Below are 25,220 nucleotides of genomic sequence, written 5' to 3'. Positions count from 1 at the left end.
AGACCAGATAATGTCCACTTTATCCACAGGAAATCCTCATTTTCCAGTGAATTCTCCAAGCTATGCAGCAGTGTGGCATCAAAGTTCATGGGGAGGACACAATCATGTTTTGTTCTTGCCTCTGGCTATGAGGAAAAAAAAAAAAGTACGTAAATAGCTTTGAATACAAACTGACTACCTATTTCCAAGATAAGATCATTGGTATTCCTCTTGAAACAGATGGCAAACATACAATACCTATAGAGACACATTTTGAGGGGATGCAAACTGTCAGACAACACTCACAGATGGCCAACAGAGTGTGGATGTGTCAGTCTGAAACAGACTGCATAACGGACGTCAGTCACAGTACCTTCAAGCGGCAGGCATGGAGCTCTTGACAGGAGACTCAATCAGCAGTACTAAAGCCTGCCTCTGCTTCCTCTGCCTCTGCCACCCTACTTTTCTGTCGACTAATCTCCACCGTGGGATGTAGAGGAGCCATTGATATTGTCTTCCCCGGGTGTTTTCATTATCACCGTCCTTACTGCAGCCTGCCGGTGGCATTACCTCGACATTAGTGGGCTTGACAGGATGAGGACACCACACAATCCTGTCACAACCTCCCATCTCTGCAGTAACCTTACTCGCGTTTCAAACCCTCTCTCCCTTCTTATCCTTCACTTAACTTTTTTTTCCCTTTTAGGTAGGGCGCTGCAGCAGGGTCATGGATAATATTTCTGGGGATGTGCGGAAATTATTGAGTGGTTAACTGGTTTGTCAGAATACAAATTGTATTTATTCATCTACCAGTGTACATGTGCGAGGAAGGTGTTTTGGTGTAGCTAGTACTACGATGTACACATCAACAAGTAACAAAGTCTCACTCATACAAGATCTCCACTGAAAAGAATAGTTCAAAACATGAGGCCACATTAAACATGAAGTGATTTCCTACAGAAATGTATCTCTACAGATTGAGGGGCTGCTGAAATTAGATGGCTCAGGATAGGGAAAATCAAACGGCTTTATCTTTGCTGCAATATATAGCTTCAATAATATGAGCTTTTTTGTTTGTTTTTTTGTTCTGCTTTTTGCACCCGGCAGATAAATGCTTTTTGCACAATTTGCATTTGTGAAAATAACCCTGCACAGTCTGACAGCAGATTTGCATGCCTCCAGTTTGATGCCACAAGTGCAAGCAGTGAATTGCTAAGTTTGCTCAATTAATACTCAATCATGTAAGACATGATTGCAGATGTGTACACGGTGGTGCCGGATTAGATCCATCAATGCATGATTGCTACTCGCTGTTGCACCCCCCAGTGGCTAGTGGAGCCCTAAGCAGCTTTTTGGGGTTGACATAGGCCTTGTGTTGTAGACAGGGATGTTGAAACATGATTTTAAAGCTAATTTTGTGCATCATCTACCTCAATCCCCTTTGGGCAACTGATTGCTTTGCATTGGAACTGAAGATCCCCATACCTAGCCATCAGGACATTTCATAATTATCAAGATTTCTTCCATTTACACATCCTAACTGTATGAACTCCCTGGTTTTCTTTCCTAAGATTGACAAGAATGCGTGTTGTGCCTTGTCCTTTTTATACACACTGTGAGAGAAGAAACATTTTTTCCTTGGTGTTGAAAGACAATGGCTGTGAAGTCCATCAGGAGGGGAAAAATAACTAGGACCTAAGCCAAAAACTCAAAGGGAATTAGTTCAAATAACCCACATTTGCCACATGATATTTGATGTTTAGGGTGGCAGAGTAGCCAGGTTGTTAGAAAGACATTCCCATGACCAGAAGATCAAAGATTTAATACCCACAATGGCCACGTGCCCTGCTGAGTCCTTAAGACACTTAACTCACTGTAAATTGTTCTGAGTAATCTGTTAAATGTTCCATATGTCTTTTCATTGTTTGTCTGTAAGATTTTAAATAAAGTAAAATAAGGAGCTCTTAGTGCTGCCCAGGCCACCTGATAGTCCCTGTCAATTATGATCCCAGACTCGGATGCCACCCTCCCCTGATCCGGTTCCATTATCTTTGCAGCTGAACCTGTGGCTCTGAGGGCGGATATGTGGCCTAGTCTTGGAGCAATACCCAAATAGCATGCCTGTTCCACCCCAGAGCCATGGATCCTGGTCAAGGGCAGAAATCCGTGAGGCAAATGTTCTTTGTGGAAGCCGCGACCTGAGGCTCTTCGGCTGTGAAATAAGTTGCAAGGTCTGGAGACGCTGGTCAGACCCCCAATCTCTAGTGCTTCAGGAGCCCCCTGCTGCTGCCACTTGTCCTGACTGACTGTGCCCTCCCAGCCTGGTTGCTGTCGCTGTGTCTCAGGAGTCCTAAGCAGCTGCTCACCCTGCCTCCATCCTCCTCTGACTGACCTTATCCCCCCAACCCTGCCATCTTGGAATTTGTTACAATTGGAAATCAGGGTATAACTTCTTTAACTATGTTTTAAAGTTTATTTGTAGGAGATGTAGCATGTGTCGCATGATCAAAGCAGATAAGTGAGGGATTACAGTCATCTGTTTAGTTCGGTGAAATTTTGTCTAGTTTTTTCACGATAGGCCACACTGATTTTTGTAGTAATAATTTTGCTATCTTCCTACCTGACAAACAGAGAGTTTGTAGTCTCTATTGTTAATGGGCATTAGCTATTGTTAACAGCTCATCATCAGGGGTAACTCAGGTAACTCAGGGTGCTTTCCATGGACCATTTTTGTTTTCATAGTATTTGCTCCCCCTGGTCCATGTAATTAGTCATTGTAACTGTATCTCCCAATTCACATCATTGTTATGCAGACAATACACAACTTTACTTATCAGTCAAACCAACTGACCTTAGTAATAAAAGTATCTTCAATGACTGCCCGATGTCCATTAAAAACCTGATACTTGATAAACCGAAAGGGGGTTTACTGGCTGAGATTATATTACACACCAAGACCATCACTTGCTTGGTTCGCTGGCTCCTAACATCAAGTGTGACTGGGCATCTGGGTGTCATTCTTGATTTTCACATTTAAGAATCGATCAACATGTTACCAAACTTGTTCATTGCTGCTTTTATTAATTAAGAAACATCATCAAAATCAAGCTTTTATTATTGGTGAAGGACTCGGAGTATGTCATTTATGTTTTTATTACCTCCCACCTGCACTACTACAGTATGTTGCTTTCCTGCCTCAACCAAGAGGCTGTGGTGCATCTTCAATTAGTACAGACTGCAGCTGCAAGGCTCTTGACGAAGACCAGCTGCAGGCCTCACATCACTTCTGTTTTGGTTTTCCTGCACTGGCTGGTGGTGACTTATAGGACAGATTTTAAATCCTTGTAATTACAATGCATCATGTGGTCTGGTGCCTGATTATATTAGTGAATTGTTGAACCCTTATAACACAGGTCAATGCTTCTCAGGTCCACAAATCAAGATCTTTTAGCAGTTCCCTTCTCCAGTCTTAAAATCAGAGGTGACTGAATATTTGCAGTTTGGCCATCACTTTCTGCATCCGCCTCCCATCAGCTGAGTTCATGGGTATAATGGCCACTAGTGACAGGGACTGGCATGTCCAACCCTACTTTTGAAAATATTTTGTCCCCCCAAAAATGGCTAAAAAAAAGTCCTGGGGGAGGAACCTGAGAACCCCCATGAAAAGTGTGTCTAACCCACCTTTCAGACCATAATTACACCCTTATACCCTCTTGTGAAAGACTCATTTCTATAAACTTGTTTTTCATTATTCTAAATAGTTTTACTTCTTTGCCTGTCTTCATTGTACTTTGTCTGAATGTAAATTAGTTGTCATTGACATGTATGTGCTTTTATTTGTGTGTCAAACACAAATTGATTTGCTGCAAAGACTATCTTTGTTCAGTTATTTTGCTTTTGAGCAGGACATTTTCTTGGACAGTTTCTGTTCTTTGGGTTGAAAAATACTTTGGATGCCCTTTTGTTTATTAACGAACATTTCCTGCAGAAGGTGTCTTTCTGCACTAAGAACAAGAGACAGTTACAACACAGTATTGGAAGTGGTACATGTGCCTACAGCTCTATCAGACTCAATTTCCTCAGGTTTAATCACTTAATGACCCATCTTTTGTTATTGCAGTTTTGTGAGGAGATTATAGCCGGACCACTGGTGACTCATAAGAGATTTTGTCAGTTAATTTGTGCTGATTTGTGCTCGCTACCATGAGAGATAATCAAAGACTTTTTGGAACATGCGAGCCCGATCCACCTCTAAATCGACACCTTTTTGATGAGATCAGAGGGTGAGGAGACACCTGCAGACTTCATTACAAGTTTTTGGCCATCTGCAGAGCCTCAGGCTACTAATGGCCCTTTTCCATTAGTATCTACTCGGCTCGACTCAGCTTGACTCGGCTCGACTCTACTCGCCTCGACACGGTTTAGGTGGTTTTCCATTACAGTTGAGTAGCACCTCGCCGTGGGTGGAGTCGTCATAGCAAGGCGGCGCACCAGTCCCTCTGGATTCTTTGGGCCGCCACCAAGCTCAGAAAAGTCTCCACGTCTTTATTTGACCGCGGTCGCGGTTTGCTTGCCACTTTCCGACTTTGACAACTTCACTGACGATCAATGCGCACGGCCGCTGTTGCCGTTTTTTTTTTTTTTAAATGTCGGGTTTTGTTTTCGTGGGAGTCGCTCTCGTCACTCCCTGTCCAATCAGTTGCCTGCACGGCGTTAACGTCACATTTTCAGCTCGACTCAGCTCGACTCAGCTCGCTTGGAACCCCGGTTGAGTAGGTGCTAAAATGGGACCTGCTAGCAGGTACTACGACCTAATGGAAAAGCTCTTAAACCGAGTAGAGTCGAGCCGAGTCGAGCTGAGTCGAGCTGAGTAGGTACTAGTGGAAAAGGGGCACAAGAGGATGGAGGTGAAGGAGCTACGAGGGATATTCATGTCCCTGTTGCCCCAATAAGACATGACCAATGTTTACTGATGTCCAGATTTGCACACTATAGTGACTATGATGCCAAGGTTATGTAGCTGAAGGGAGCAAGAGGGCTTTCGTGGCCACAGATGAGGATGATCCTGAACCGAGACTGAACAGAAATTCGAGCCTAACATAGAATTCTGTACAGAGGCATGAAAGCTCAAGACATACATTAAAAAAAAAACTATGAGGCAGTGTATTATTGTATTAAGAGGAAATTCAGCAGGCTAAAGGTAATATTTCACTCTGGTAGAACATTTTTATTTTTCTGCACACACACAGACACACACACACAACTTCAGAGAAGGTCCAACATTACCTGCCCTGGGGATCCACAGTCAACACCAGCATTCAGGATTTTCTCCCCTGCTCTTGGTATTGATATTTGCAAACAGCCAAAATTACTTCTTGAAAAGAATCACCTGGGATGTTATATAAATAATAACTCTCTACCTGATCTTCTTTCCATCTATGTTAGAGGCATGATTATTACATCAAGTTGCAAAAATACAAGCAAGAAGGTGACTGATTTTAAGGGATAAACATTCACCTACTGCATAGATTTTTATTTTTCTTAGAAAATCATGCACTGATGGTGTTGTAAGATGTGATGGATAAAGACTTTGACCAAATGGCATATTTCATGCTCTGTTAACATCTTACCCACTTTTACGCAAGGCCACACCAGAGGGAGAGTCACAGGCAAAGTGCCATTCCTGTTAATCACCTAAAATCTTCAGTTCTTGCATTACTTCTTGTTTTGGAGACTTGAAAAGTGATCGCAATGTCTTCAAAACTGAAGAATTCATCGCCCTGATATGGAAATATTTGCATCTATTAAAACTGTCCTGATTGACTGTGATGCATATTTGTGCTAAACCACAAAACAGTTGGAGAATATGTCAAGAGATTACGAAGCTGAGCTTGAAATATGTATTTGAGAGAGAACACAGTGCCATAAGAAAAGCAACAGCCCACTATTACAGTAGGTTCTCCCTGTTGTTTGGGGCCTTTGCCTGTGATGGTGAATTCACCGTGAATTTATCAGAGGAAACCATCCCCTTCCGTGTGTGTGTGCATGTGCGTGAGAGAGAGAGAGAGAGAGAGAGAGAGAGAGAGAGAGAGATGTATGGCTACAACACACATTACTGAGAAAAGTCTGAGAACCCCATTTGCTTAGAGAATAATCACTGAGCAGCTCTAAAACCTGCTGACAAATATCTTGCAGAATGCTGCCACCTTGAGGTCAGTCTCAGTAAGGACAGCCTGCTGCTTTACTGCTTGCAGTTCAATAAACCTTCTCATTACAGCACGCTATCACAGCACTGGAAAATGTGACTGCGACTTTTAGTAATGAGCGGACAATATAACAGCTGTTAAATTGTCTTGGGGTTTGGGGCTTTTTAGCTTCTAGCTGGTATACTGTATTCCATACATGAACTCTCACTAATTACACGAGGTGCTAAACAGGTGGTGTTGCATGAATTGATTGTTTTTATGCAGTGTTGAAGGATGACACAAGAGAGACGGGGTTAAAAGCTGGAGAAGCTGGTGGTGTGGTGGGGCCTGGGGAATAACACACAGATGCTGAGTGGATGACACCTGTCCTTAGGCCTTGATATTGATCCATATGCAGAGGTAAAACTCAGCAAGAACAAATAACAGTGTCTATGCACTCATGCACAGCTCATGTGTTGCCGTAAAACATTTAGACCATTTCTCTTCAAAAAATATAGTTGGTGACATAAAATTATCTTTTCCCTAGCCTGTCATAATGCCTAACACTTTACTGATCTCTGCAAGGCAACTCCCCTGCACAGAGGTCAGAGTCACCTCCAGATCAGCACCTGCTAGAGCTGGTAGGAGCTCAGCATCTTGCAGACAGTCTCAGCAGATCTTTATGGGACTGACCCCTGGTCATCCAGCTGAAGGGTGGGCTCTGATGCTAGCCCTGCTGGCTCCTGATTGGCTGCCTCTGCTGTCATCAGGCAGAAAAACTACAGGAAGTGACTTAGCTAACAGTCAAAAGAGAGAACTGTAGATCTGCTTACATATGACTTGTACTGGATATTGTTATTGTGAAGTCATGCTGATTTTGCATGAAGATGATGCTCCCTTGGTAAAAAAGCTAGGAAGGTCATGTTATACTCAGCCGTTCAGATATACTGAGGCACCTACAATTTTATTCAAAACAGTGGAGTTTAAGTTATGCAGCTGTGAGCTCATTTTCACACAGCAGGGTTGATCTATACCCTCTCTAGTCACATTGCACATTTTAAAAAGTCCTTGCAAGGGGAACAAGGCGAGTACAGTTAAGTTTTGTTGCTTAGCTTTTCCTCTCATTTGTCAGCAAACTTCATTGCTTCGAGATAAACCCCATCTTGTGGCTGCACTGATTTTAATTTGCAAAATGCAGCCTGTTGGAAAACAAAGGCTGTGTAAAACACATAGGCTACTTTACTGCAATTTTGGGCAAAACACGAGACTGCAAAATACGAATAATGCCACTTTAGATTTAATGGAATGTAAATATACTTTGACCAGACAATAAGTATCTATGTACATCAAAAACCGTTAATTAACAAATCTGTAACAACATTAATTAATTAAAGACACAGGTGGAACTAAGATATTACTGTCCAGTAGTTAAAGCTTATTAGCAACACTGAGTGGATGTTAGAAAACATGTGTCTAAAAGAGCTAACAGATCCACCATGGACCCCAACCTACAAATAAACCAGAGGTGTGCTTAAAAAACGCTGAAGTGATTGACCGTCAGTGTGTGACAGACCAGCTGGCTGAGTGTGAGCATGGTCTGGTTTTATTGGTGCTCCTTCAGGAACTCTTTCATGTAGGTGGCCAGGGCTTGAGCATCTTCCAACGTTACGGCGTTATACAGAGAGGCACGAATTCCTCCAACTGACCTGCAGCGAGAGAGAAAATCTGTCAAGTTTGAGCTCTAAAGTGTGGAGGCAGCTCAGGATCAGCAACACGCCGTTTTGAAACTGTGCATTCACATACACACCTGCTGATGGATGCAAATGACCTCACTGTTTTCTCAAAAGAAATGTGGTTAGCCAAAGTAAGTGTAAAATGTTATATTTTACTGTTTATTTATGTCTATTTTGCCTGATAATAATAAATACGACTAAAGTGTTGGCTTTAAAAGGCATTAATGAATATTGCTTTGTTAAGAAGTGAAAAATTCTCTCCATTAACTCATGAAATCCAGCAATAATTCCCTTTAAACCCCACAGCTGTGGTTAATAATAATGTTAAAAGTAGCATCAGGCAAGTGGTGGGATTGTGTATTCAGAGGTGGTGTGTCGGCTCTTACCTGTGTCCTTTCAGAGATATCATCCCGCGTTTCAATGCCCCATCTAGAAACTTCTTTTCCAAGGCTTCATCTCCCTCTTTCTTCCCCACACGAAACGGCACATTCATGCGGCTTCGACACGCCACGTCCACGGGACACCTGCACAGGTGGACACAGAACCGGGATATCTTTCAATCCATTATTTTAATCAGCACATCCTATTTCACTCTCATTGTCAGTCACTGTAATTGGCCTGCAGCAGAACTAAGTTGAACTGAAAATTTCAGATGTCTATAGTGGAAAAATAAGTATTCCTGTATTTGATACTGTAGTAGCATGCATATGTAAAGATGTTTTCTGGATATTATCAGTGGAAAGAAATGAATGTTTTTCCTATGTTAATACTGAAAATAAGCTTTTAAATTTGGTTTAAAGGGGACTATGGTTACAGACTATTTTCAGTGCTCTATATAGTTTAAAAGAGTTTAAAAACAGTGAACCACTATGAAACGTCAACACATGACCCCTTCCCCTCCCTCTGGCACAGACTTCCTGTCAAAATGACTTCAGTGTAAAAATCTATGAAATAACATGGTGGCTGATGAACGGAGGATGGTGCAAAAGAGAGCAACCGGCATTGCATTTAGACATTTAAACTACAATGGTTAAAAAGCTTCAGTGACTTCTTTTACATGTTGTTGCAATTTCTTTCTAGTGTAGAGGTAAAAGGTCAATAAAGATCATAGATACCTCACGCAGTCTGCAGTTTAGAGAAAAACATTTTATTTGTTGGATTAGCCCGATTCATTCACCATGTGACTTTCCTAATAATCCTGCACACAGGTGGAGCTCTCTGATACCTACGCGTAGAAACCGTTAGAGACGTTGATGATGTCATAAATCATGGAGGACTTGTGCTTGTTGAGCTTCTCCATGGCAGCCGTGCCCCCGTTGTTCTTGATCCACTCCAGAACCAGGCCCATGATGTAGATACTGGACAGACACAGGGTGAAGAGGGACATTAGACACACACACACACACACACACACAGAGAAAGCGATATTTTTCCACATGTTGCTGTTCTGGTAAAATCTTTTCACTATAATTTCAGCGTTTTTTTAGCTTTCTTGCATGAAAATTAAATTAGAATTTGCACAACAAATGTTAAATGAATTTAATGTTCCCCTCGTTCCTGAAAATATAGGCAACCTTTTGGAAATATGTGGCATTTATCAGACAATAGTAATATACATAGGAATGCTTTCATATTCAAAAGCAGGTCTACATTTGAAGCAAAGGGAAGAGAATATAACAGGACTACAGAACAACAACAACAAAAAAAAAAATAGGAGGTTGTGTTAGTGCGGAGCAGAGGTGCACCTGTACCTGAAACAAGGCGGTGTGTTGTACAGGGAGTTGTTGGTGGCCTGCACCTTGTAGTCCAGGACGATGGGACACTCATTCAGGGCGTGGCCTAACAAGTCTTCTCGCACGATGACCACAGTCACCCCAGCACAGCCCACGTTCTTCTGAGCGCCGGCAAAAATCAGCCCAAACTACACAAACACACAGGAAAAAGATAATTTGTGATATTGGGCTGTACAAATAAAACTGACTTGGCTTTCTTTTAAAAACATACCTTGACCTGAGCCCCTTTTCCCATCATATCTATCGATTCTGACCAAAGCTCATCAATTGTTTCGCCAGAGCCACTCAGGTTTCGCATGTTGGTGCGGCTCTTTAATACACTTTTGAAACTCATTGTGTAATGTGGGGTTTTTTTACAGTTGAATTTTGAAGTGTCCATTGGTCTGATAGGGCTGTGATGGAAGGCCAGGCACCCTGGCAAAGCGAAAAGTACTTTGCCTTGATGAAATGTACACGCTTTTGTTCAGAATCAGTCAATATGGTGGAATAATTCAGAAAACAGTTGACAACAACCACAGTTAAGCTTGAATTTTTCTTTTTTTTTTAAGTACCATTCAAACTTCTGTCTCACCTTGGACACGTCCACAGGCCGAGACAGGAAGTTGGAGGACATGTCGCTGACCAGGACCACCCCGTTTTGTTTCCGGGTGATGTTGTATCCACCGCCGTGGACCGTCTCGTTGCAGCCGTAGTAAAACGTAAGGAGGACGACGGGTTCAGGGTCCAGCTGCTGGGGTCAGGGATCTCTGGAGTGAGCAAAGACAAAACAAAACATATGACCTTGCTTTACATTGATAGTCAGGTTTATTTCCTATGCGGGGCCAGTTTTCCTCACATCTAACCTCTCTCCAAGATTTGTCTGATCATGTTTTTCTGATATCGTGTCAGCTGACGTGCACCACATCTTGCTTGTGCCGACTACAGCTGTTTAATTAAAGCTCACATATTCCCACACATCAGTTCAGACCGTCTCAGCCTGAACAGCAGCCTAACTTACATGATTGTAATGAAAATAGTATTTTTTTTTTTACATGCACAAACAGCTACTCTTTTTCATTTTAAATCAGACAGCAATGTTAGATTTATTTTAAGGAATTCACATTGGAGGTTTTATTAATACGGACTTCTTTTCCATAACACATCATGCAACATTGTCGTCCTGAGTCAAATAATCAAGTATATAAATTTAAAAAATGATAATGTAGCCTAGTCCTTTTTTCTAGTTCAGCTCTGATAAGGTCACTGTCAACTTTCCATTTACCTTGTCATAGTTCTTCAACCAATTTGTGACTTTCTTTGCCAGAGTTAAGTAGTTTTTTCTTGCCCACTATGCAGAGTTAATGGTCAGAGCCATCTTTTTTGTTTGTTTTTTCACTGTGGGGCCTGTGAGTCCTTTGAGACTTAACTGTGATTGAGGGCTCCAAATAAACATGAACTTGAATATCTGGTCGCCATGAACTGGGAGAGACACATGTTAAAAACAAAAAGACATAAACAGGGTCAATTTCAGAATACAGCATTCAGAATTACTTGTCCAAAATCAAAGAGCACATTAAATGGCCTTGAACAAGACAGTGTGGAGCATGTGGCACAAATATCCTGAAAATCCACATGAAATACTCCCAACAATGGTCCAACCACTGTGAGTCTATTCAGCTGATCTCAGTTGGTTCTGTATCAGCAGGATGTGCACAAACAAACCTGTAGATAACAACATTTGGATGAAATTTAGGTTTCCTCTTTAATTCTGCCTAATATTTGGCATGTATTCACTCACTGGTCACCAACTACACTGCGAAAAATAAAGTGGAAAGGGTCTTCCTAGCAGCAGCGACAAAAACGAAGGCCCAAAATCAAGCTCAGTCATGTGGAAAGGCAGACTGCATGCCAGAGTCTTTTATTGCGAGTCGGACCCTTTTGTTTATTACAAGCACCAAGAACAGGCCATCACCTTTTGTGTAACGCCTTCATGCACTGGGAATAAAAACGACCACACTCATATGAGCCAAAATGAGTTGCAACGGTAGTGAAGCCGATTTTGCTCAACATTTAAAGACTCGAATTAAAATGCAAAAATTAGAAAACCTTTGGCCATTGACCAGAAATGACAGGATTTACAAAACCTACTTTTTGAGGACTGAAACTTGTCACTATTATATACTTTTGCCACGATATATGATGGTAAATAATGTAGTTTCGTTGCTCTTTTTGGTTTTAGAAACATTTTTCAGTCTTGGTCAGCAGTTCTGGACTGGCTCATCACAAACAAACTGTTATATTTTGCCCCTCATAATGTGGACAAATAAGAGAATAAGCATTTCTAGGGATATTCCGTAGTTTTGTTTAAAATCGTGGTTATATTTAACTCTTTTCTAAATCGTTCTTGAGTGCTCCACTTGAAATTATGACTTTTCTGACAGCGCTTGAAGGCAACATAAGAGTTAGAATAAAAACAGCCATGTCTTATTATAGTGTTTTTACCCTCGTCATACTCTCTTACGCTGTTACCCTCTTGCCTTACTTGTAGTTTGTCTTCTGAGTGTGACACCTGCATTATCTGATTTGCAGAGCACCTCTACCATGGCTCTTCTTCATGTGGAAATGGGTTCACAAATGGGAACAATTATGCTATTATGCCTGTTGCATTATTGACGTTAGTATAACTGAGAACATATTGCAACGATGGAGTTTCATCCTATCTGAAGTGACTTTTTTTTTTTTTGCTTACTTTAAACCAGGTGGACCCAACTACAGTGCACACATGATGTGAATCATTTTCCTGTTAACTTGCTGGACTAAAAACATACCACAGTCACTTCGCTGCTGTCTCTCTGGTACATAAAAAGTAACATAGCGACCACCCAGAGATTAATTTTTTTATTGTTTCTTCATTGTTAGTGTTTTGTCTGTGGTATAAAACGTTTAAGTCAGAAGGTCCTTGATGCAAAAAAAATTGGGTATCTCCATTCTGAACCTATGCTAACATTTGATGGCCTAATATTGCAACCAGCACATAAAAATGTTGGTATCAAACAAAAGAATACATTTTTAGATTCACAAAGCGAGTTTTGAATGGAGCTCATGGTTCACAAAACACACACAGCATAGGAACTACAACATGAACTTAATAAATTGAGGCAACTGCAGCTGCATGGCTTTCACGTGATGACAGCAGCGTTTTTTTTTTTGGTTGTTTTTTTTTTCTGTACACGGCGGACATCTACTGGCTGCACGTGGCTGTCACTTTCTTTCAAGTGGAGACTCCATGACAGTCATTAGTAACAATTAGGCCTTCACAGAACATCTGATCTCTCTCGATCACCAGCAGCCAGCGTGTCTGTGCTGCTGTTGACCTACTTTCACAGTCACGTCTGCCCACTTTGCATTCTTTTAATGAATAGCGGGCTGTTGGATAAAACATTCACAAAAGCATGTTTTTACACAGTAAATTTTGATGGTGCGCATTCACACGCCATGGAATGCAGACCTTTCCCCTGCCCACACACACACACACACACACACTTACTGGTGTATTTATCCAGCTTGGGGTGGACAATGTTAACTTTGCCATATTTCGCTGCTTCTTTTGCAGCTCTTTCTGACCACGTGCCAGTCACGATGTAATCAGCACAGTTGTCCTCCTTCAGGCCAATCAGGTTTAGAGGAACGGCACTGAACTGGCCAGACCCGCCTCCCTGCAGGAACATCACCTTATAGTTGTCTGGGATATTTCTGCGTAGATAAAGGTTACAGTGGTTAGATATGCAGACATACCATTACTCAGCAACATAATAACAGAGCACTACAATGTCTAATATCAGTATGAATCCGAATCCAAATAGATGTAGTATCCTGGCATCTGATACATTTACGTGTGTGAAATGTATTCAAATAATAACCAAATGCTCTGCAAATATGATCAGTGCATGTTGTACTCCAGCCATAGACTTTTAAATGCAAGTTCAATACCAATCTGAGAGGGAAACTTGGGCATAAAACCAAGATCTGACACCGCTTAGAGATGCAGAATGAAAAACAGACTCTGGGAAAAAAAAAAACATGGATCTGTGTATGTCAGAGCAGCTCTGACAACACACGGTCATCCACATGGTGTGCACACCTTGCCTCATTTGCAATAAGTGTATTTTTGTTTTTAAATCATGTTCCCTGATGGGTAATCTCGACAATTATGTTACATCGCTTTGAGAGCCTAGTGTTATGTTGACAGGGAAGTAAGTGTAAAATTTGTATTCCTGAAAAAAAAAAAAACACACACACAAACACAAAATACTGACATGCAGATGCTTGAAAGACCAATGGCAGAACAGTCAAACAGATTCTTTCTACATTTGCAGGCCTGCTGTAAGAATATTATTGTCTTTATCGCACTAATGGTGGTATAGAAAGGCTAGTCAGCTCCTCCAGATGCATCTATGCATGACCATGAAGAGAAATATATCTGTTTGCAGCTTCTACTAAGTAGCAATGTTGCGTCTGCAGCTTGGTGAACGCACCCAGCAGCCGGGCATGTGGGCACAAGCAGCCAGCAACGTCAAAGTTTCACTATCCTGCTGTTTTTCCAAGAGAAAGAAAGGACTTCTGTGTCGAGCAGTATGTACAGGGAATTCATTTAGCTTTATTATTCCTTTGTCATTAATCCAGCAGCCATTTTTCCAGTGTTTGTAATTTTTTTTTTAAAATGGCATTTTTACTCTACCCATCATCTGAATTTTTTGAGATGCTGGCTTACCACAGTGTATAAGGAATGCTCAAACTGGAGTCACACAGGGGAAGTGGAGAAGAGGGATTATAAAAGCCATGTGAAGTAACAGATGAGATACTCACAACAGCTCTCGCAGGAGACTCTCTGTTGAGCTGAGGATTTTGCTGAAGTCCGACGATCGGTGACTCATCTCTGTTGGGACAAAATCAGTTCCGTTTGAATTTCATCTCGCAGACAGACAGAGTTTGTTTAAAATGCCTTTTACTCACTTTTTAGATGATCTAATTTACATTTAAGGCATTTAACACTGACATACTTATCCAGAGCAACTTCCACTGATTCAGGAAATACAGATCAGCTGCAAAAGCTGCCGTTTCATTCTGCTGATGGGCTGCTTCCCCTTGTGCATCTCATCATCAAAGCAATGTCGATATATTCATATATCATTCGCCGTCATTGAAAGCCACATATCTCCAAAATGTCAGCTTTTCAAAACTAAGAAGCACAGCCTTGTTTTAACTTGCTGACTCTGCTGTTCTTTGTTTGTTTGTCTCTTTTCTCCAGTAAGTTTTGAAAGTGTTTGGTGAGCCCAAGAGCTGAGAGAAACGTCTCCAGATTCTCACATGACAGAAGCAATTTGTTGATCATCCTCCACAGCATCATCAAATACACAATGTATCAGTTTCAGATATTAATATATTGTTTTGAGTAAATTAAATAAAATCTGTCTGTATTTGTCAGTGAACTTGTTGCTTGTTACTGTCAGAAAGGAACCAATCTGCCATTTCTTCAAACAAAATCAACTCTGCAGAATTCACAATGATGAGAAAATTGAATTTAATTGACTTATTTATTTATCTATTTACTTACTTACTTACTTACTTAATTACTTACTTATTTATTTATAAGACAACACTCACTGTAGGTAATGCAAATTTAAAGCACATACTTTACCTCACAGTATATTTCATGATCCTTTCACAAAAAAAATCGCAACGCACTGAATACAGACGATGCACATTGTTATATTCATTTATTTCAGTTATTTCTTTATACTCACCAAGAACACTGATACCAATGCCATTGTAGTTGACGAGCTCCTTCTGTGCCTGAAGCAGCACCTGCAACAGGTTTTAAGTCACAGAATAAACATCTCAGTTCCAAACCGCTGAAGTGTGACAGACATGAGGGGTTGCAGGGATTTTGTTAGTGGGCTAAAGGGAAAGGAGCTGTAGCTGGTGGTGAAATAATTCTGCAAGAATCAAAACCAAAAGCAAACAGTGAAGGATAGTCATTGCTTTTTATGGCCGTCTTTAACACAAGGTGGATGCATGCATGCCTGTGCATACATGTATTTCTTATTTCCCTTTTCTATTTTTTATGATTTCATTTGTGTGTGTGTGTATATATATATATACACACATACACACACACACACACACACACACACACACACACATATATATTTATTTATTTTTTTTATTTTTTTTCCACTCAAGAATGTGAGCAGCTGCAACAGATTCAATTTCCCCTTGAGGATCAATGAAGTATTTCTGATTCTGATGGACGAGTCTTCAATTTTAAGATACAAACTTCATGCCTGTTTAGAGAGGACTGACTTGCAGCTGAGACTGCGATGAGGATTTGAAATTAGGCAGAATTTAGCTGGTGGTATCCAATCTTTGATAAAGTTTTATTCCAGGGAGGGTAAAACATCCTACATGAGAGCAGTAACCTGAGTGTAACCCAGTTAAAAAAACATGTCATAAATAAATAAGTTATGATATAAATAGTATTAAAATCATTTAAATATGGTTTAGTTTAAAAAGATTTAAAAGCATTTAAAAAGCATGTGATGTGTTTTTGTTTGTTTAAAAAGTATAGTGTTTAATTCATGGTACAGCACTATTAGTTATTAAGTTCATTGTATTCATTTGTTTGTGTAAAAACCAATATGTGTACTGGAAAACTACTGTCAAAACCAGCATTTATGGGGTTAATGTTAACATCTGCAGAGCACAACGTAGCAGTATGTTTCAGAGTGGAACTTTTGGGAGAGACGGACTGGACCAACGGGTGATACAGTGACTGTGCTGAGAGACATTGTTATGGACCTTACCTGCACCCGTGAGTGACTGTTGGAGGAGTAACAAGATACATTAAGGTAACACAAGTTTTATGTTACTCACTGAAGAGTGAAGGCGGCCATCTGTGTTTTGGGCCACAACTTACTCTAGCCTTGAACCAGCCTGCAACTTTTTATTTGTTTAAATAAGTGAGTTTGCCGGCTTTATGGGACTGCTTTAGGTGTGTGCTGTTGTGGGGCTCTTGAAACCTTAAGTGACTTGAAAATTAATATTAATGTGTTTTTGCCAAATTCTGTTTTGGGAAAAGGCTATTTTTTGGTATTCTGCAATAGAGGTATTGCGTAATTTTGCATTTTCCTTAAGGAAGATGGAAATTTCATTGGAAGGTTTAAAAAGTAATTTTATTTTTCTATGTATTTGCATTGTTGATAGTGCATTAATCATTTGCACTAATATTCATTCATTAAATAATTGAGAATTATTTTTCTAAATCCTGGTGTGTGTGTGAATTCATGACTCTATTTTCTATTAGATAGAGGGTATACTTGGTTAAAATCTTTAAAAGGTAATAAAGGTTCATTTCATAATATTTTGGATTTAAAAAAAACTGCTTAAAAAAGTAAATTCATAATTTAGTGAGTTTAAAATACTGTTGTGTTTTAAGCTAAAAATAATATTAAAACTGAGTTAATCAGGGTTAAAATAAATCAGATATTGAAAGAACCCAAAATCCCCCCCTCATTGATAAAATTACTGAGGGGAGCGCTACATGAGGAAACCTAAACCATGAATCAGGTAGTAGTAGTAGTGAGAACATGCGTTAAAACCTGTGTCGAGTAAGATTCATGGCAGCTGGTGTTTGATCAAAAATGTTTTTTTTCTGCCATCTAGAGGCTGCTCGGCTGCCAGCGGAGCACAAAAGCCCCTTTCCACATGAATGATAACCGGCTGATGCAACTCAGCAGCGGGTTAGGCGACACATGCCAAGTCGAGAACACTTAAGTGAAAGCAAATCTTACTCGCTGGCATTTGCGTGTCGCTGTCTTTCACCGCAAGGAAGGAGGATTCAGACTAATCGAAACATGTAAAAAGCCGTTTTGCCTCAACATTTGAATGTGTCACTTGCATCAACTACGAGGGAAATACACATACCACAATCAATAAAAGACTCGAAATAAGCCAGCCATCAAACTCGGACTCAGATGCATGATGCACAATGCAAAAGTAAAGCTCTAAATGTTACACTGACAAAAGTGACGCTCCTCGCGGCGATAACACATTTCCAACTTGTCTTGTTTCCTCGCCTGTCTCACAGCCACGCACAGTTAACATGAGGGTGGGATCTTACGGATTGAGGGAGTTTTGCAGGTCCGGGGCCAAAGTTGATGGTTTGTTTCTGCTCCATGGTGCAAAGACGGTGTTTGGTGTGGGATGAGTTGCCCTGGTGTTTCCTCCGCTGGACTGAGCGCTGTGAGCCTCCTGTGCTCCTCCAGACCGACGCTCTGTGACGCCTTCACGTGCTCCACGTCAGCTCGTACGTCCCACACGGAAACATACTGTGACAGTTTTGTAACAAATTATTGTGATGCGCCGTGCACAACGCAATAGATAAGGCAAAGATTACCAATAAATACATAAATAATCACATAAAACACTAATGCAAATTATACTCCGCACAGTGTAATCATAATCATAATAATAACTCACATTTTTTATAGGCTGATGATTTTTGAGTGGTCAGTCTCACTGTTTGTTTGCTATAGGTTTGGTGTGTGACAATTTCTTTAAAAATATATCAGGCTACTATTGCCAGCCCTATCGCTTATGTTGCACCTTGCATAGATTGTAGATTTTAATATGTGGCGCGAAAACATCAAAAACACATTTTCATTTCCTACAGATGCCTTTTAAAGAACACATTGGATTTTCAGGTCTTATTGCCTATTGTGTATTCTCTCTCTCTCTCTCTCTCTCTCTCTCTCTCATCCTCTCTCTCTCCTCTCTCTCTCTCACTCACTCACTCACTCACTCACACACACACACACACACACACACACACACACACCACACACACACACACACACACACACACACAACCTCTTTCATAGGAAAACACTAATCAGTCACTACTAGTAGATACAGTGCATTATTTCTGCCACAATCACAAATATAATTCTGAGTGTTCAAATGTGTCCTCAACACAGCATGGAAAAAAAAAAAAACCTTGCTCAAAGACATTCATTATGTGTTTGCTCTGCACATGAAACAGCATTCATACTGTAATGGACACAAAGGTGCAATAAAATGCACCTTTTAATGATCTGGTAGCCAAATAAGTCCATTTCTTGGCCAAGACAGATTCTTGTTGAAAACACTGTGCATGTCCCTTATTAGTTTATTAGTGTGCCTGTTTATTATCTCATATACTGAACAAATTATTATCAGTATTTTTGTGTATTATTGCAATTGTTTAAGAAATTACAGCCATTGCCATTACCACATTCAGTATTTTGAAACTGACACAAGTGAGCACATTGTAAGAAAATGGGTTGCAGTGTTTTTCCACCATGTGTGTAGGGATGCACAAGTACAGAATGAGCCTTCACGGCCAACACAGACACCAGTTTACCAGACACTGCAGGGCTGTTCACTGGTCAGCGCCTGTTGGACAAGCAAAAGCAACTGGGGGGAAAAAATGGAAATGCTTTTGCTGCTAATGCTCAGTTTGCTTGATGTGAGCGAGGAGTGGGCTGACATCAATCTACCTGGCAACCCATATTCTGTTACTATAGCAACCAAGTAAATAAGGGCCATAGGCCGAAGAAGGGAAAACCACCACCTAGTGGCTCCACAAAAAAAGGAAATGCTCTAAACTACAGGAGCTGATTCATCTGACACTGTGAGTGTGTGTGGTTGCAGGTGACAAGAATCAAAAAGAGAGCAAACAACTGGAGGAGAAAAAAGTCTGGCAATATCCACTCGACTAACTGGGCTAAGGTTAAATTATAAGACATTGATAAATCTTGTTCAGGCCACAGCAACACACATCAAAATATGCTTAGATGAAATAAAAACAGACAAATTTGCATCCTTTTTTTCAGGAAAACTCAATAAAACAAGCTTACTTGCACAGAACCAGATTCTTCCTGCAACACTTAAACTATTCAATACAATTCAACAGGGGAACTTGAACATGCTCTATCCACAAATGACTCAGTCGCTCTTTGGGAACAGCCCGTAACAATCAATAGCAGTCAGTCAATTCCAATTTATTTTTAAGTGCATTTCACACAACAAAGTGTCACAATACACTTTACTTATTAAAAACATGACATGGGAGAGAGAGAAATAAAATACAATAGAATACACAAGTGGTGGCATAAAGAATACAGAAAAAAAAACAGAGGAGAAACATGCCATCAAACAAATATTACACACACACATCGAGGCAACAACAGGCAGCAGTGGTGGCTGGGGAGGATTGATCACTGGCTAAGGTGCAGATGGAGAGTGGGAGGTGGTGGGGGTTAGGAGAATGAGTAAATGATTCTGTATAGATGAGTTTTTAATCATTTTTTTAAATACTGACACTGTCTAACATGAGCCGGGTAGGATGGTGAGGATGTAACATGTCACTGATGCATGATGGTGCTAAATTATGTAGTGCTTTGTATGTTAAAATAATATCTTAAAATCGACACAGTATATATTATCAGTCTAGACCAGTTCATAATCCCTTAAAACAAACCAATGCCTGCACACAGAGCGGTGAAATGACCTCGCATGACTTCTGCTTCCTTTAAAACAAAATATTTTAACCAGTGCACTAGTGGGTGAAAATTAACATTTCCACCAATAAAACCATACCAAATCTTCATCCACCTATCCCTTCAAATAAAATTGTGTTTCTCTCCCAAACTGATATCCTGTTGAGTTAGGGTCAGGGTTAGGTCTGTCCTATTGGTTTGCACTTGTGGATGATCTTAACCTCCAGTATGTCCTGCCCAAACATCCCGTCTCAGCGGGGAATACATCAAATCAAAAAATGTAAGAATCCATTTCATGAGGTCTTTAATTATCAGAGGAGGCGTGGTGTGTTTGTCATAGACTCAGTATTTGACAAGAAAACAGAGAAAAGAGTGACATATGAAAAATCATTTGCATGTTAAAAATGTCTGAATCATCTTGCGACCCCCCCCAAAAAGTATCTCAAGAGCCCCCCAGTTTGAGAACCACTGGTCTAGAACTATCAAATCTATACCCATCACACACTTTTGTTGTTTAACTTCTTGATGCCTCTAAAAGCAATTATGAAGAGGACAAGTCAAAACTCAAACTTCTGACATTCAGTAAAATCTGTGGGGGAAAACTGATTATAGATCAGTCCTAATTTGATAAAGGCAGTTGTATTTTCAGCAGCTCATGCAGGTCACGAGGGACAAAATCACCTGACTGGTCTGTCACATGGCAGACATTGTGTGTGTGTGTGTGTGTGTTGTGTTTGAACCTGTCACTTACTGGTGTTCTTAGTGCTTTCTATATTGAGCCCATATTGTGCCCCAATACTTTGGCGATTCTCTGATGTTATGATGAATTCTGTGTGTGTGTGTGTGTGTGTGTGTGTGTGTGTGTGTGTGTGTGTGTGTGTGTGTGTGTGCGTGCACGCACGTGTGTGAACAGGCCCACACGCACACTGCTCTCATCTCCAGAGCTATAAATAAACAATGAGCATGCTGTGTCCGAACGGCGTGCATGCCCTTTAGGACTCAGATGAAAGAAAGTGCATCTCTGTGTCGCATTTGGGTGCCTGGCATTCCCTCTCTCCCTCCTCCTCCTCTCCGTCTCTGTTCCCCACTCTGACTCTCACCTGGGTCCGCCACAGAAAGATGGCAGGGAAGGCATGCTTGAAGGCCTTCCTGAAGTTGTTGCCCATGAAGGCATAAACCAGCGGGTTGACAGAGGAGTTGGAATAAGACATGCAGTGACCCCAGATCTTCAGCTGCGAATGCAAAATCCCAGCAGATTTAAATGAAAAGAACTGATCTGTGTGAAGCTTTGTGAAGCAGGAGCACTAAAGTAAAGACAGTGATCATATCACCACCAAAGTTCTTCAATCAACATGAAAATGTAGTGAGATAGTAATAAGGCAGTGAGTCACCTTATAGAGTACGTAACTGCGGAGGCCAAAGGCTTGTAGGAGGATGCAGACCTGGATGGGGCCCCAGCAGATGAGGAACAGGGCCACCATCACCGCTACCATACGGGAGACTCGCGCCCGCACCGCTGCTGCCCGCTCCGTCTGGGCGTGCAGCTGCAGAGAGGAGGGGAGGGGAGGAGGAGAGGGGACATATGTGGTGAGACAGAGGGTGAGTGACACTGAAAGAGAAGAAGGCTTGGTAATGATCAAGAGCATACTGGTGTTCTCCATGGAGTTACTGGTGTACCTTTACTTTGAAAGTGGAATACATTTTTGTTAGTGGAAAAAAATGGGTTTGAAAGTGAGTAAAAGTTTACAGTTTTGGATTCTAGCCTTTTCACTTATAATTATGCCTTTCTTATTCATTCAAATCTCTCATTTCATGCATTCAGATTATTTTGGGCTCATGTTCGTGTGGTTAATCATTGGTAAGGATGTCCTGTGACAGTTAAATACCAGGTCAGTCATATTTGTGATTGAATGTGGGACAAAGACACTTCAATCAAAAAACTACGTAACGTAAGACAACATAAGTGAAAAAAGAATCCACTTTGAGAGCTTTTCCCCCCAAAATATTTTCACTTCAAAAACTTAAACTCTCTCTCTTACGTGGTAGGCACTGTCACAAGGCTGCACACTGGGCTGTCCCATGCGCTTGAGCATGAAGGCGTAGCAGGCGGTGATGGTGAGCAGGGGCAGGAGGTAGACGGCCAGGAAGCTGTAGATGATGAAGGCTTTCTGGAGCCTGGCAGAAGGAAAGGCCTCGCTGCAGTATGTCTGCGGGCCAAACCAGTAGCCGGCCTCCAGACGCTGGTATATGGCCACAGGAATGGACAGGAGCAAAGAGCCTGGACAGGACACCAAATTGTTTTACCCAAGAATGATGAAGTCATTTTTTACATTTTGAGTGGTCATTTTAGCTTATTGGTTAAAGTTAGGGTCATGGTTAGGGTTAGGCATAAGTTGGCTATGGCTAACATTAGGGAAAGGCTGTAAAGAATGAATGTAAGTCAATTAGTGCATACCTTCGCCATCCTAAGAAAGTGCACTTTCATTATGTTTCAAAGTGAAAGTAGAAAATTATTGACTGCTTGCTGAGCAATTTAAAGACAACGTGAAAAATTACATTTGGGTTGTTAGGGGATGATGTAAGACCCTCAGCCGCCCTTTTAATTTGTGCTGTGTGTGAAGTTTTTCAGTACTTCACTGCTGTGTGTATAAGCTTGTAAGTGTGTGTGGTGCACATGTATTTGTGTGGTACCTATCCAAATCGATATGGAAACAGCCAGGGCCATGCGAGGGGTGCGGTGGCGGAGCGACTGCAGGGGGTAGACGGTCACATAGCAGCGGTCCACACTCATGGCAGACAGGGTGATACAAGTTGCCTGGGCAGTCACCTGGAACACACACACACACACACACACACACACACACACACACACATGCATACAAAGTCATATGGCTATCTGATGAAGATGGGCCGGTTTGTTTCACATGCAAACTAAAATACCACGGTGTGTAGAAGCTTTTCCAGGGCTATGCAGATAGTTGGGATGTGTGTGTGTGTGTGTGTAGTAGTAGTAGTAGTAGTATCTCACTTGCTGAAGGTAGTTCACCAGTCGGCACATAAAGTCTCCAAAGATCCAGCTGGGCAGTGGGTAGAGTGTGGCTGTGAAGGGCACACAGCACACCAGAAACAGGATGTCGGTGGTAGCCAGGTTCACTACAGGAGGACGGATACAGACAGACGTTTGTAGAGGAAACAGTTTGTGCTTCAGCAATGGGATGCTCAGTGGGAGTACTGAATCCAAAAGCACCAAATTATGGAACCTTTACTTTTTGAAATTTGCACAAGTAGCAGTTCCTAAACAGAGAAGCAAACTGCAACTCCACATGCACTTTTTTGTGAGATGAGATGCATTCCTCAAGATTTTTAAAGGGGCAAAATGAGCATAATAGTAACTAAATGAGCATAACTTTACAGTATGGCAATGGTTTGATGGGTTACTTGACCAGGTGCTGAGATTTTCAAAAGTGACGTTTTGGGGGAAAAAATCCTCACCATTTGGAATTTCCAGGCACAAAAGTCTTCTTCTCTATCCTGTCATATTTTCAAATGATCATTGATGGAGGTTACTGATACATGTGGGTGTCACACATAAATCCAAAAACAGCAAATTGCAAATATTACAGTATCTTGGAATGCAATTTATTACCTTTTCACTAAATGTTTTGTTGGATCTCTTCAAACTACATAGTTTACTCAACCCTATTGTGAAAATTTTAGATGCCACTATCACTCATGGGGATGGTCATGGAATCATGAATTTCCTCAAGTAAGAAGCCTCTTACAGTTTATGAGTCCTAAATTGAGCACTTAACTCTCTTTTATTATGAAGCTCTGCAAGAGCACCGCAGATTCACTCTGTGTCCCTAATTTAACAATCCAATCTGTTTCTTTCCACTGAGCAGAACCAAATGAGCCCGAAGAAAAGCCGGTCTTGACATTGTGTAAACATTACCTATGTAAAAGTTGGTGACGGTCTTCATCTGCTGATGCTTGGTGACCACATGGATGACCAGCGAGTTTCCCACCAGGCCGATCAGCATGATGAGGCCGAAGAAGGTGGGCACCAGCCAGGCATCGACCAGCACCGGCAGTCCCTGACCCTCCAGGGCCGCCGACTCATTGCAGACGGAGCCGCAGTCTGCATCACGATTGGCTGTTGGGTCCACTGTCATCGTGACAAATCAGAACCGGCTCATCTAATTCTGTAACCTGGAATATATCTACAGCATAAGCAGCACATATTTAAATTGTTGTCACACCTCAGCCAATGTAGTGTGCAGTAAATGTCACATAGGAAACTGTCTATCCAACAACTTGTACCGATAGGGTAATGACACAGGTAATGACAATTCCCAATAACAGCATAATCTAAATCTAAATCAAGCCCAAAGAAAGGAGTCAAAGCTTGAGGTTGTTTCTTAGTTTACCCTCATCAAAAATAACAAGATAATTCACCTGTTTGCCGTCCCGTTTGCCTCCACGGTGCTCTTCACTCGGCTCTTCAGACAAATATTTTGTCCAGTGTTGGTCAGTGGTCCGGGCAGGCTGCTGCTCTGTGTCTCTGCAGGTCTGAGATGAAAGCTCTGTTATAGACCGTCATAAGGAGGGAGGGGAAAACATGGAAGAGACAGGAGCACAAAAGTGGTTCCTGAATTTTACTGACTTGCTTTTATGTCTAATCTCCATCATCTACTGTAATTAACCAGGACTCAGTGTCTTATGAAAATGACTGCAGCTGGCTTGATCATAATTCTCCAGTAAAGCAGATTTGTGCAACAGGAGCAGAGAGGGGTAAGAAGTGCATTGCAGTGGGACACATGGAGGATGATGAGGGTCATGGTGACAGTATAATGTGGTCTCTCTCTCCTCTTCCAGCAGTAGCAAACTGCTTCCAAGGCTGTCATTACATCTCTTATTACCTTGGCTACCAAGCAGCAAGTAGCAAACCTTGCC

The 25,220-nt window shown here is 41.3% G+C and overlaps 2 protein-coding genes across 2 annotated transcripts; both read right to left on the bottom strand.

The window, feature by feature from the left end:
* Positions 1-7,439: 7,439 nt before the first annotated feature.
* On the bottom strand, positions 7,440-18,026 carry psat1 (phosphoserine aminotransferase 1). Its single transcript, XM_030061124.1, is given in 10 exon segments — positions 7,440-7,870; positions 8,284-8,421; positions 9,127-9,255; positions 9,649-9,818; positions 10,262-10,387; positions 10,390-10,436; positions 13,217-13,422; positions 14,536-14,605; positions 15,474-15,534; positions 17,849-18,026. Coding segments are annotated over 10 exon segments (1,107 nt in total). The 5' UTR covers positions 17,906-18,026; the 3' UTR covers positions 7,440-7,767.
* Positions 18,027-21,259: 3,233 nt separating this feature from the next.
* kiss1rb (KISS1 receptor b) lies at positions 21,260-24,439 on the bottom strand. The gene is made up of 6 exons (XM_030060276.1): positions 24,220-24,439; positions 23,296-23,420; positions 22,959-23,094; positions 22,307-22,545; positions 21,659-21,811; positions 21,260-21,499 (listed from the first exon to the last, which is right to left on the bottom strand). Exons 1-6 carry the CDS (start codon positions 24,437-24,439, stop codon positions 21,260-21,262), a joined length of 1,113 nt encoding a protein of 370 aa, XP_029916136.1.
* Positions 24,440-25,220: the final 781 nt, after the last annotated feature.

The sequence above is a fragment of the Myripristis murdjan genome, chromosome 9 (genome assembly GCF_902150065.1).
Source record: "Myripristis murdjan chromosome 9, fMyrMur1.1, whole genome shotgun sequence".
Taxonomy (NCBI): Eukaryota; Metazoa; Chordata; class Actinopteri; order Holocentriformes; family Holocentridae; genus Myripristis; species Myripristis murdjan.
The sequence above is the reverse complement of the archived record's forward strand: the minus strand, read 5'-3'. Positions and strand labels throughout refer to the sequence as shown.

Bases quoted from the DNA above. Each gene is read 5' to 3' on its own strand.
- kiss1rb (XM_030060276.1), bottom strand. From the start codon at position 24,439: ATGACAGTGGACCCAACAGCCAATCGTGATGCAGACTGCGGCTCCGTC. The intron at 23,095-23,295 runs GTGAGATACTAC...TGTGTGTTCCAG, and splicing joins TGGTGAACTACCTTCAGCAA to GTGACTGCCCAGGCAACTTG. The intron at 22,546-22,958 runs GTACCACACAAA...TGTCCTGTCCAG, and splicing joins TTCCATATCGATTTGGATAG to GCTCTTTGCTCCTGTCCATT.